Source organism: Bidens hawaiensis, unplaced genomic scaffold, assembly GCF_021521415.1.
Source record: "Bidens hawaiensis isolate Kalapana, Puna unplaced genomic scaffold, B.hawaiensis_p1.1 tig00000905_1, whole genome shotgun sequence".
Classification (NCBI taxonomy): domain Eukaryota; kingdom Viridiplantae; phylum Streptophyta; class Magnoliopsida; order Asterales; family Asteraceae; genus Bidens; species Bidens hawaiensis.
In genome coordinates this window covers 3,955,011-3,966,086 of record NW_027491053.1, presented here as the reverse complement: position 1 = coordinate 3,966,086, position 11,076 = coordinate 3,955,011, and the positions used below count along the sequence as shown (strand labels likewise).

The following is an 11,076-nucleotide window of genomic DNA, read 5'->3' as shown; positions in this document are numbered from 1 at the left end:
TGGGCTCTCGGTCTGTTGAAGATCAAGAAAAAGAAAGCTGTGAACCATCTGCTGGTGACTGTGAAGTCAAAGCCAAGGATTCTTGCAACAACGATGACGAAGTCAAAGATTCTTGCAACGACGATGTTGGTGAAGTCAGAGATTCTTGCAATGTTGCTGATGATGTCAAGAATTCTTGCAACAGCGATGATGGTAGCAAGGAGGACGATGGTTCTTTGTTGGTTTTGACCAATCTGCCGACCAGTCAGTTAACTGAGTTTGGGTCAGTAAATTCAAGTCAGATGCATTCTACTGAAAGTATATGCTGACCGAGTCTGACCTATATTACTGCTTATAAACTTTTAGTAGTTTGTCTGATTAGTTGTATGGATAAAACTCTTATACTTCCGTTTTTATATAGTTTTGTTGTGTAACCTGTACATTTTGATATTGATGTGACCCATTTGGAGGTTAAAATTTTGGCTCGTGTATTCAGAATTGAGTATGGTTATGTTATATTATTTATTTATTTATTTTGTTAAAAGAAATAATTTTAGTAACTTATTTAGAAAAGATCAAATAGGTCAGCTGAATTATTTTTGCAGGTGATGAGCTTCTTATTAAGGGCTGCCTACATGTATCAAACAACTGCACTGTTGGGACGCCGAGAAGACCTCTAGTTTCTGAAGATGTTACGGATTGTTTAGTGTTTTTATTGTTTATGTTGGTTTTGGTTATGTTTCAATTGTCAAGGACCATTATGGCCTTTTATTACTTTGTGGGTGTCATGTGTAACTTTGGTTTTGATAGTTTGATTTAACCTAGCTTCCGATCTCATTCTAGGATATGCAGAAAATTGGTTTTCTTCTATCTCTTAGCAAGTTTTCTTTGTTTAATCGGTTCTAACCTTATCAAAGGTATCAGAGCCGTTTCGATCACCAGTCGGAATCCCTCTCGTCATCATGACAAACGCTCGCAATCAGGATGTTGAAAAAACTCTCAAGGAGCATGACAAGGCAATCTCGGAGATCCAGGGTTCCTTATCGGCTCTAATGAAACAACAGGAGATACTCAAAGCGGTTAAGGAGAAATCGAGCGCTAGCGGCCCAAAAGGCAGCGATGGTAGCTTGGGTTCGTACTTCTCTTTTGCCGATGCAGACTCGAAGGGTACTAAACCCATGCGGGTCGGGAAGGTGGAATTCCCTAAGTTCTCTGGGGAAGATGTGAAGGCGTGGGTTTATCGCTGTGAGCATTTTTTTGAACTTGATGAAACGCCCGCAGAGTTGAAGCTCAGATGCGCGGTTGTTCACCTAGAAGGGGATGCTATACAATGGCATCGGTCTTTTATGCATACTCGTAAGGCTACCGTTGCAGATATTTCATGGGATGATTATGTTCGGGCTATCTCGAGCAGGTTCTCCAATGCCATGTTCGAGGATCCACTGGAAGAAATTGCTTCCCTCACTCAGAAGGATCTGCTTCACGTCAACAACTCCTCGTTTGATTTGCTATTGAACAAGGTAAATTTGAGTGAAACACAAGCCGTTAGTCTTTATCTTAAAGGTCTTATGCAAGAAATCAGGGGCCCCGTTAAGATGTTTAAGCCGTGTACTCTACATGAAGCTTATGGGTTGGCTAGGATCCAAACAAATAACACTGAAACTTTGGAAGGAAAACTTAAAATAGTGAAGGGAAGTATAACAAATACAAGAAGCAATACTGATACAAGGATTAACCCTCCCATAAATGCAACCAAATTACCTATTCTGCCCACCCTTAATAGGCCTGCCTCGATGGCTTCTAAACCAATCGGGGGGTCGCGTCATCTGACAAGTAAGGAGTTGGAACAGAAACGGGCGAAAGGGGAGTGTTTTTGGTGTACGGAGAAATTTGTACCGGGGCATAAATGTGCCCGGAACAGAAACTAGGTGTACATCATCGAAGTTGATGATGAGGATGATGTAACGGTAGAGGAAATAGTAACCGAAGGGGAAGAAAAAGAACATCAGATATCCATACACGCATTAACAGGTCTTCCTTCATACTCTACTATGCGAGTTCAGGGCTCGATGGGTACGCGCCAACTCCACATTCTCATTGATTCGGGGTCGACACATAACTTTATTGACGAAATGTTGGCTAAAAAGCTCCAATGTGCGGTTAGAGATATCCCACCGATTAACGTAAGTCTAGCGAATGGTAAGAAACTTGTTTGCAACCAAGTTTGTTCGAACTTTCAGTGGTCGATGCAAGGCCATTGGTTTAGCACGGAGGTGTTGCTTATTTCCCTCGAAAGCTTTGACATGATTTTGGGTATCCAGTGGCTCCTACCCTTACACGACATCCTTTGGCACTTCTAAAAGATGACCATGCAGTTTCAAATCGATGGTAAACCTTGTGAATTAAGGGGCCTGCAAAATAACCAAGTTTCTGTATGCTCGGTAGAGAAGGTTGAAGAGTTACTTCAGAAACATTCCAAGAATGGCTCCATACAAATGTTTAGTCTTCAACTCACAGGTATGTCGGCCAAACCCATGTTTCAATCCAAGGTGGTATGTGATCAAGCTCAAGACAAGAATGCATGCATGTGGCAGAAGGTGGTGCATGAGTTCTCTGATGTATTCCAAATGCCAAAAACCTTGCCTCCGGAGCGCCCATTTGATCACAAGATTATGTTGAAAGAAGGTACCACACCTATAAGCCAACGATCATATAGATATCCCGCCATACAAAAAGACGTCATTGAGAAAACCACACGTGAGCTCCTAGATGCTGGGGTTATTCGTAACAGTCAAAGCTCGTTCGCGGCTCCGGTAGTATTGGTTAAGAAAAAGGACGGGCAATGGCGAATGTGTATGGATTACCGCAAACTCAACGAAGTGACGGTTAAGGACAAGTTTCCTATTCCGTTAATAGAAGAATTACTAGACGAATTGGGGGGGGGGGGGCTACATTATTCTCTAAATTGGATTTGCGTTCCGGGTACCACCAAGTTCGAATGGCTCTGGATGATATTCATAAAACTGCATTTCGCACCCACGAGGGGCATTATGAGTTCCTTGTTATGCCATTCGGACTAACAAACGCACTGCAGCATTGATGAACCATGTCTTTCAACCTTTCCTAAGAAGAGGGGTCCTCGTATTTTTGATGACATTTTAGTCTATAGCCGAGATGAAGAGCAACATATTCAACACCTACATCAGGTCCTGTCCACCATGCGGGAACATCAGTTATATGCTAAGGAGTCTAAATGTGTGTTCGGCGGTCGAGCGGTGGAGTATTTGGGTCACATCATATCTGGTGAAGGGGTCAAAACGGATCCAACTAAGATTGAGGCTATTCAACAATGGGCGCCTCCTAAGTCTTTGAAACAACTTCGCGGGTTCTTGGGGCTAGCCGAGTATTATCGTCGTTTTATAAGGTCTTTCGGGCTCATAGCGAAACCACTCACTGACCTGCTAAAAAAGGATGTGTTTCGATGGGGGGAGGAAGCACAAAACGCCTTCGAACAACTTAAGGGGGCTCTTACATCGGCACCGGTACTTGCTCTACTAGATTTCTCTAAACAATTCGTGGTAGAAACCGATGCGTCCGCATGTGTTTTGGGGGCTTTTTTGATGCAAGAACATCACCCGATCTCTTTCCTTAGCAAAGCTCTATCTCCAAAACAACAAGCTTTATCCGTATACAAGAAGGAGCTTCTCGCAATCATGTTGGCTGTAAAGCAGTGGAATTTTTACCTTGTCACAAGCCCCTTTATTATACGCACTGATCAGAGAAGTCTTAAACACCTCTTGACCCAAAAAGTCACAACACCGTTACAACATAAGTGGCTTGCGAAACTCATGGGATACAATTATACCATTGAGTATAAAAAGGGCCAGGAAAATGTTGCCACTGATGCATTGTCATGAGTCCAGGGGATCACGCTATTCACCACCGCCATTTCACAGATTGAACCCCTATTGTTGCAAAGGGTACTAGTAGCCAGACCCAAGATGTGCAGGTGCAAAATTTAATTCAAAAACTAAAGGTAGGTGAGAATCTAAAAAAGTTTGCATGGAATGGTAAGTGGATAACAAGGAGGAATCGAATGGTGGTAGGGGAAAACACAGAACTTAGAATGGAGATTATTAAATTGTGTCATGAGTCTCCAATCAGTGGGCGTTCAGGTGTGAAGGCTACTGTACAAAGAGTGAAAGGATTGTTCTATTGGAAGGGGATGGTAAAGGGGGTTAGACAATTGGTAAGGGGTTGTGACGTGTGCATGAGAGCTAAACACGAGAACGTATTATCGCCGGGACTGTTGCAACCATTACCTATTCCCGACACCATATTCACCGACATTTCGATGGACTTTGTAGGGGGGTTACCGAAGGTTAAAGGAAAGGATACGATATTTGTGGTGGTGGATCGCTTAACTAAATATAGCCATTTTATGGTCCTCGCCCACCCGTTTTCGGCTAAGGAAGTAGCACAGGTTTTTCTAGATAACGTGTATAAGTTACATGGCTGTCCCAACTCTATAATTTCAGATCGTGACCCAATATTTTTAAGCTCGTTTTGGAAAGAATTCCTAAATTTACAAGGGGTGGCCGCTAATTTGTCTACGGCTTATCATCCCCAAACGGATGTCCAAACGGAGGTTGTTAACCGATGCTTAGAGAGCTATTTAAGGTGCATAGTAATGGAGCGACCCCACATGTGGGTTAAATGGGTCTCGTTAGCAGAATGGTGGTATAATACGACCTTCCACTCTTCCTTGGGTAAGTCGCCTTTCGAGGCCTTATACGGGTTTTCCCCGCCTTTACACATTCCGTATACCCCTAAGGACACGACCGATAAGGATGTAGACGAGTTTATGCAAGACCGGGAGATGTGGTAAAATTACTAAACAGTCCCTACAGAAAAGCGCAAAACCTAATGAAGCAACAAGCGGATAAGCACTAGACTGAAAGAGAATTTGAGACGGGTACTTGGGTTTTTCTCAAACTCCAGCCATACATGCAAAATACTGTAAAGGTTCACAAGCATTCAAAGCTCACTCCTAAATATTTCGGCCCGTTCTTGATCGTGGAAAAAGTGGGGAATGTTGCGTATAGGTTGGATTTACCGGACGAAGCGCAAATTCATCCGGTCTTTCATGTTTCTTTATATAAATATGCAGGTGGACCACTGGAAAAAATTATACCACTTCCAAAAGATGCTCGGTTCATGTTACAGCCGTGTGGGGTGTTGGATCGCAAGCTAGTTAGACGGGGAAACCGAGCGGCAATGAAGGTGCTAATACAATGGAAGGGGCAAACAACTCAGGAAGCTAAGTGGGAGTTCCTTGATGAAATGAAACTGTGTTTTCCCGACTTTGTGGAACTCACTTCTTAAGGACAAAAAGTGGGTTAAGGAAGGAGTATTGTTACGGATTGTTTAGTGTTTTTATTGTTTATGTTGGTTTTGGTTATGTTTCAATTGTCAAGGACCATTATGGCCTTTCATTACTTTGTGGGTGTCATGTGTAACTTTGGTTTTGATAGTTTGATTTAACCTAGCTGCCGATCTCATTCTGGGATATGCAAAAAATTAGTTTTCTTCTATCTCTTAGCAAGTTCTCTTTGTTTAAGGAGGGTGCATTGTTATGGACTGAAACCATTGTAAGTTATGGGACTTGTCCCACATCGGTTGTATGGGCAACTGATGTGGGGTTTATAAGCCAAATGGGTTCCCTCACCTATCAGACTAGTTTTTTAGGTTGAGTTCTTCTGTTTGGTTTGTAACAGAAGAGGGCCTTGGAATTTAACATGGAGGTAACTACTGTAATGAAATTCTAGAAAATGAGTAAACCAAGGGTTACCCAGAAAAAAAAATCAAGAAATTTACAGCACATCTGTTGTAACACAATTAATAAAACAAGGGTGTCTTGTTAGCCTTCACACCTGAACGCCCACTGATTGGAGACTCATGACACAATTTAATAATCTCCATTCTAAGTTCTGTGTTTTCCCCTACCACCATTCGATTCCTCCTTGTTATCCACTTACCATTCCATGCAAACTTTTTTAGATTCTCACCTACCTTTAGTTTTTGAATTAAATTTTGCACCTGCATATCTTGGGTCTGGCTACTAGTAAGTACCGGTGCCGATAAGGTCTTACATCGGCACCGGTACTTGCTCTACCAGATTTCTCTAAACAATTCGTGGTAGAAACCGATGCGTCCGCATGTGTTTTGGGGGCTGTTTTGATGCAAGAACATCACCCGATCTCTTTCCTTAGCAAAGCTCTATCTCCAAAACAACAAGCTTTATCCGTATACAAGAAGGAGCTTCTCGCAATCATGTTGGCTGTAAAGCAGTGGAATTTTTACCTTGTCACAAGCCCCTTTATTATACGCACTGATCAGAGAAGTCTTAAACACCTCTTGACCCAAAAAGTCACAACACCGTTACAACATAAGTGGCTTGCGAAACTCATGGGATACAATTATACCATTGAGTATAAAAAGGGCCAGGAAAATGTTGCCACTGATGCATTGTCATGAGTCCAGGGGATCACGCTATTCACCACCGCCATTTCACAAATTGAACCCCTATTGTTGCAAAGGGTACTAGTAGCCAGACCCAAGATGTGCAGGTGCAAAATTTAATTCAAAAACTAAAGGTAGGTGAGAATCTAAAAAAGTTTGCATGGAATGGTAAGTGGATAACAAGGAGGAATCGAATGGTGGTAGGGGAAAACACAGAACTTAGAATGGAGATTATTAAATTGTGTCATGAGTCTCCAATCAGTGGGCGTTCAGGTGTGAAGGCTACTGTACAAAGAGTGAAAGGATTGTTCTATTGGAAGGGGATGGTAAAGGGGGTTAGACAATTGGTAAGGGGTTGTGACGTGTGCATGAGAGCTAAACACGAGAACGTATTATCGCCGGGACTGTTGCAACCATTACCTATTCCCGACACCATATTCACCGACATTTCGATGGACTTTGTAGGGGGGTTACCGAAGGTTAAAGGAAAGGATACGATATTTGTGGTGGTGGATCGCTTAACTAAATATAACCATTTTATGGTCCTCGCCCACCCGTTTTCGGCTAAGGAAGTAGCACAGGTTTTTCTAGATAACGTGTATAAGTTACATGGCTGTCCCAACTCTATAATTTCAGATCGTGACCCAATATTTTTAAGCTCGTTTTGGAAAGAATTCCTAAATTTACAAGGGGTGGCCGCTAATTTGTCTACGGCTTATCATCCCCAAACGGATGTCCAAACGGAGGTTGTTAACCGATGCTTAGAGAGCTATTTAAGGTGCATAGTAATGGAGTGACCCCACATGTGGGTTAAATGGGTCTCGTTAGCAGAATGGTGGTATAATACGACCTTCCACTCTTCCTTGGGTAAGTCGCCTTTCGAGGCCTTATACGGGTTTTCCCCGCCTTTACACATTCCGTATACCCCTAAGGACACGACCGATAAGGATGTAGACGAGTTTATGCAAGACCGGGAGATGTGGTAAAATTACTAAAACAGTCCCTACAGAAAAGCGCAAAACCGAATGAAGCAACAAGCGGATAAGCACTGGACTGAAAGAGAATTTGAGACGGGTACTTGGGTTTTTCTCAAACTCCAGCCATACATGCAAAATACTGTAAGGGTTCACAAGCATTCAAAGCTCACTCCTAAATATTTCGGCCCGTTCTTGATCGTGGAAAAAGTGGGGAATGTTGCGTATAGGTTGGATTTACCGGACGAAGCGCAAATTCATCCGGTCTTTCATGTTTCTTTATATAAATATGCAGGTGGACCACTTGAAAAAATTATACCACTTCCAAAAGATGCTCGGTTCATGTTACAGCCGTGTGGGGTGTTGGATCGCAAGCTAGTTAGACGGGGAAACCGAGCGGCAATGAAGGTGCTAATACAATGGAAGGGGCAAACAACTCAGGAAGCTAAGTCGGAGTTCCTTGATGAAATGAAACTGTGTTTTCCCGACTTTGTGGAACTCACTTCTTAAGGACAAAAAGTGGGTTAAGGAAGGAGTATTGTTACGGATTGTTTAGTGTTTTTATTGTTTATGTTGGTTTTGGTTATGTTTCAATTGTCAAGGACCATTATGGCCTTTCATTACTTTGTGGGTGTCATGTGTAACTTTGGTTTTGATAGTTTGATTTAACCTAGCTGCCGATCTCATTCTGGGATATGCAAAAAATTAGTTTTCTTCTATCTCTTAGCAAGTTCTCTTTGTTTAAGGAGGGTGCATTGTTATGGACTGAAACCATTGTAAGGTATGGGACTTGTCCCACATCGGTTGTATGGGCAACTGATGTGGGGTTTATAAGCCAAATGGGTTCCCTCACCTATCAGACTAGTTTTTTAGGTTGAGTTCTTCTGTTTGGTTTGTAACAGAAGAGGGCCTTGGAATTTAACATGGAGGTAACTACTGTAATGAAATTCTAGAAAATGAGTAAACCAAGGGTTACCCAGAAAAAAAAATCAAGAAATTTACAGCACATCTGTTGTAACACAATTAATAAAACAAGGGTGTCTTGTTCAACATGTAGCAGAGCACCTTGTCATAGCCGTTTAACCCGCATAGTCTGCTGGCAAAGGTTTATTGAATACGGTATCGATAGGGGCTTGTAAGAAAATGACCAATGCGGTTTCCTTGTAGTCTTCAACATCTTGGGCTATCTTTGAAAGCTCGGGTGGCTGGGGAATATCATCCTCCGTGATGCTATCGACACAATCTCTTAATGTTATATCACCCGAACGCAAATAATATTCAATCATATCTTTGTTATCTTCATCAACAGCCGCGATTAAATCCTTTATGTATCCTGTAATATCAGTTATCTTTTCGTGACACGTTTTTAAATATTTTCTGAATTTTTAGGTTGGGTCTTTTTGGCCAAGGAGGCAATCACGGGTCCTAGCAGTACCAAGTTCCTTCGGTTTAGTGCTAGAGTTGAGCGGAAGGCGTTTTTCATTGCGTCACCATAATCCGTTGCACCACGCACCATTTTGTCGCATAATGGTTTTAACCTTGCATATTGGAAAAAATGGCTATCTTCAGCGGTGGCATTGCCGGTGGTGATCAGCATGGCCATTAATATCACCAGGCAACTGTAATTACCCATTGGGGGTTGTTAAATAATATCAAGAGGAAGAAATTAAAATTAAATTTTAAATAAAAAAAAATAGTTTGCATTAGTTCCTGATTCAATCAATTCCGAGATAATCTCGCTTGTGGACCAAGTAAATGTAATGTGTTAGATGATAAAATATTGTCCATTTATCAAATAGCCTCCTCTATTTTCTCTCATTGCCATTGATCAAGTATTGCAAAGAAATGATAGTTTGGGTGATGCTGGATCCATTTATTGTTTTACTTTTAATTTTATAATTTTTAATATGAAGGAAATAAAATGCCTGAAATCTAACTAATAGAAGTAGCCCGTTTAGTCGATTGGACCAATATTACCACCACATCACACTCCACATCATCAAAAATTAACGATCTTTTTATTGATAACAAACTTAAAAGTTGGGATTGTCATTGGTCTGATTGTTAGTTGGGTTAATACTGACTTATTTAAGCTCGTGCTCGATGTTCAAGCTTATCAAATAGTTTGCCATGTAGAAACTTACATTGAAGCTATAATTTAAAAAAAGGAGCCCCTTCATAAATAAAGCAAATAAATAAATAGTTACAAGATAAATAATTAAATATTATTCTAATTCAGTGCTATATATTCAAATATACAAAATAGGGGTATTCATAAACTACCACGTCTTACTCGAAGCAAGTCGACCGATTTGAGGTCCAAATGATTCAGTCTTAGCTGTTTAAGTAAATCAAACCGACCGCAACTTTTTTTTATTTTTTGGAAGAACCGAGTAGAAGGTTTTTAAAATCAGTTTTTAAGTGACTACTAACTTTCCAATGGAGTTTCCTTTGAGTGTATAATCATTCAGAATTGGATTGAAATTTTTTCTGTGATTTCTGATTTTGGTTCGTTATCAGATTGTAATATTATATGTTTGCAGGGTCAAATCATATGAACCAGCATACCATGCTATTTTATTTGCTTTGCTTGAGGGTGTTTGCTACTGGCAAATGACAATATGCTAAATCACTTCTTATGATTATTGTTATTTTATTTAATTTAATCTGTTTTTGAAATAAGCTAGTAACACTAAAATCTCTTAACTCTTGTGCTTTATTGCAGATTGACATCATTCCGGGATAAGCCTGCATTTTGCTACTACGAACTACCAAGTATACATGTCTCTTCTCTACAACTGTGGTGATTTTAATGATGTGTACATTATTTTCTCTTTGGATGTTATTAGGTATTACTGGCTTGCAATTATATGGATTGCGGTGGCAATATTGGATAGATGCAGTAACACATTTTGCTGGATTAGAAGCAGTTGGTGAAAGTGTGCAGAAGCCTTTGATGTGTTATCACAATAATATCATAGGTCCTATAGCTCTCTTGGAAGCTATGGCTACCTATGGATGCAACAAGGTATCTCATTTATTCTTCCCTGCCTACTGAAATTAAATCAGTTTAACAGATGATAAATGCATTATATTGTGTTAAAAACTTTATATATCTATTATTTGACACTTGAAAGCAACATGCTAATGAACACATGATTGTATCTTTTTTGAACATTTCAGCTTACTGTTTATGCACAGAAGAATTCCCTTTGTCGGCAGCCAACCCCTATGGACAAACCAAGGTATAATATTCTTTTCCCTTTAAAAAGGTACTGTATTGTTGATTACAATGGTTTCCTTTATGTAATTATAATATTTCTACCATTTATTTTTATTTATTATTAGGTACTTTGATTAATTTCATGTTGTAGATTTAGCAGACGGCCATAAGGCTGCATTGGCAAAACTTTCTGATCCTAAAATAGGTTGGTCTTAAGTTACACGCGTCACTGCATAATGGCGGATTCATGACTATAGTTATGTGTTAAATTGTGCACATAATTCTTTTGGTTTTATAGTTTTTTTAGGTTGTGAAGTTTATAACTTGAGGACAGGTAACGGGACATCTGTTTTGGAGATGGAATATATCAACATATGA

At 40.4% G+C, this 11,076-nt stretch overlaps 3 protein-coding genes across 3 annotated transcripts; all 3 read left to right on the top strand.

Annotated features, from left to right (window-relative positions):
- Positions 1-4,986: 4,986 nt before the first annotated feature.
- LOC143546992 (uncharacterized) lies at positions 4,987-5,364 on the top strand. The gene has a single exon (XM_077038523.1). It carries the CDS (start codon positions 4,987-4,989, stop codon positions 5,362-5,364), a length of 378 nt encoding a protein of 125 aa, XP_076894638.1.
- A 2,162-nt stretch (positions 5,365-7,526) lies between these two features.
- On the top strand, positions 7,527-7,985 carry LOC143546972 (uncharacterized). The gene has a single exon (XM_077038511.1). It carries the CDS (start codon positions 7,527-7,529, stop codon positions 7,983-7,985), a length of 459 nt encoding a protein of 152 aa, XP_076894626.1.
- A 2,271-nt stretch (positions 7,986-10,256) lies between these two features.
- Positions 10,257-11,076, top strand: LOC143546964 (UDP-glucose 4-epimerase GEPI48-like). The gene is made up of 5 exons (XM_077038504.1): positions 10,257-10,278; positions 10,325-10,503; positions 10,659-10,752; positions 10,850-10,903; positions 11,006-11,076. Exons 1-5 carry the CDS (start codon positions 10,257-10,259, stop codon positions 11,074-11,076), a joined length of 420 nt encoding a protein of 139 aa, XP_076894619.1.

What these genes read in the sequence shown, in the direction of transcription:
- LOC143546964 (XM_077038504.1), top strand. Translation starts at nt 10,257, where the DNA reads ATGTCTCTTCTCTACAACTGTG. An exon ending in CTACCTATGGATGCAACAAG is followed by an intron (nt 10,504 to 10,658) that starts GTATCTCATTTA and finishes TGAACATTTCAG; the next exon opens with CTTACTGTTTATGCACAGAA. An exon ending in TTTCCCTTTAAAAAGGTACT is followed by an intron (nt 10,753 to 10,849) that starts GTATTGTTGATT and finishes TTCATGTTGTAG; the next exon opens with ATTTAGCAGACGGCCATAAG.
- LOC143546972 (XM_077038511.1), top strand. Translation starts at nt 7,527, where the DNA reads ATGAAGCAACAAGCGGATAAGCACTGGACTGAAAGAGAATTTGAGACG.
- LOC143546992 (XM_077038523.1), top strand. Translation starts at nt 4,987, where the DNA reads ATGCAAAATACTGTAAAGGTTCACAAGCATTCAAAGCTCACTCCTAAA.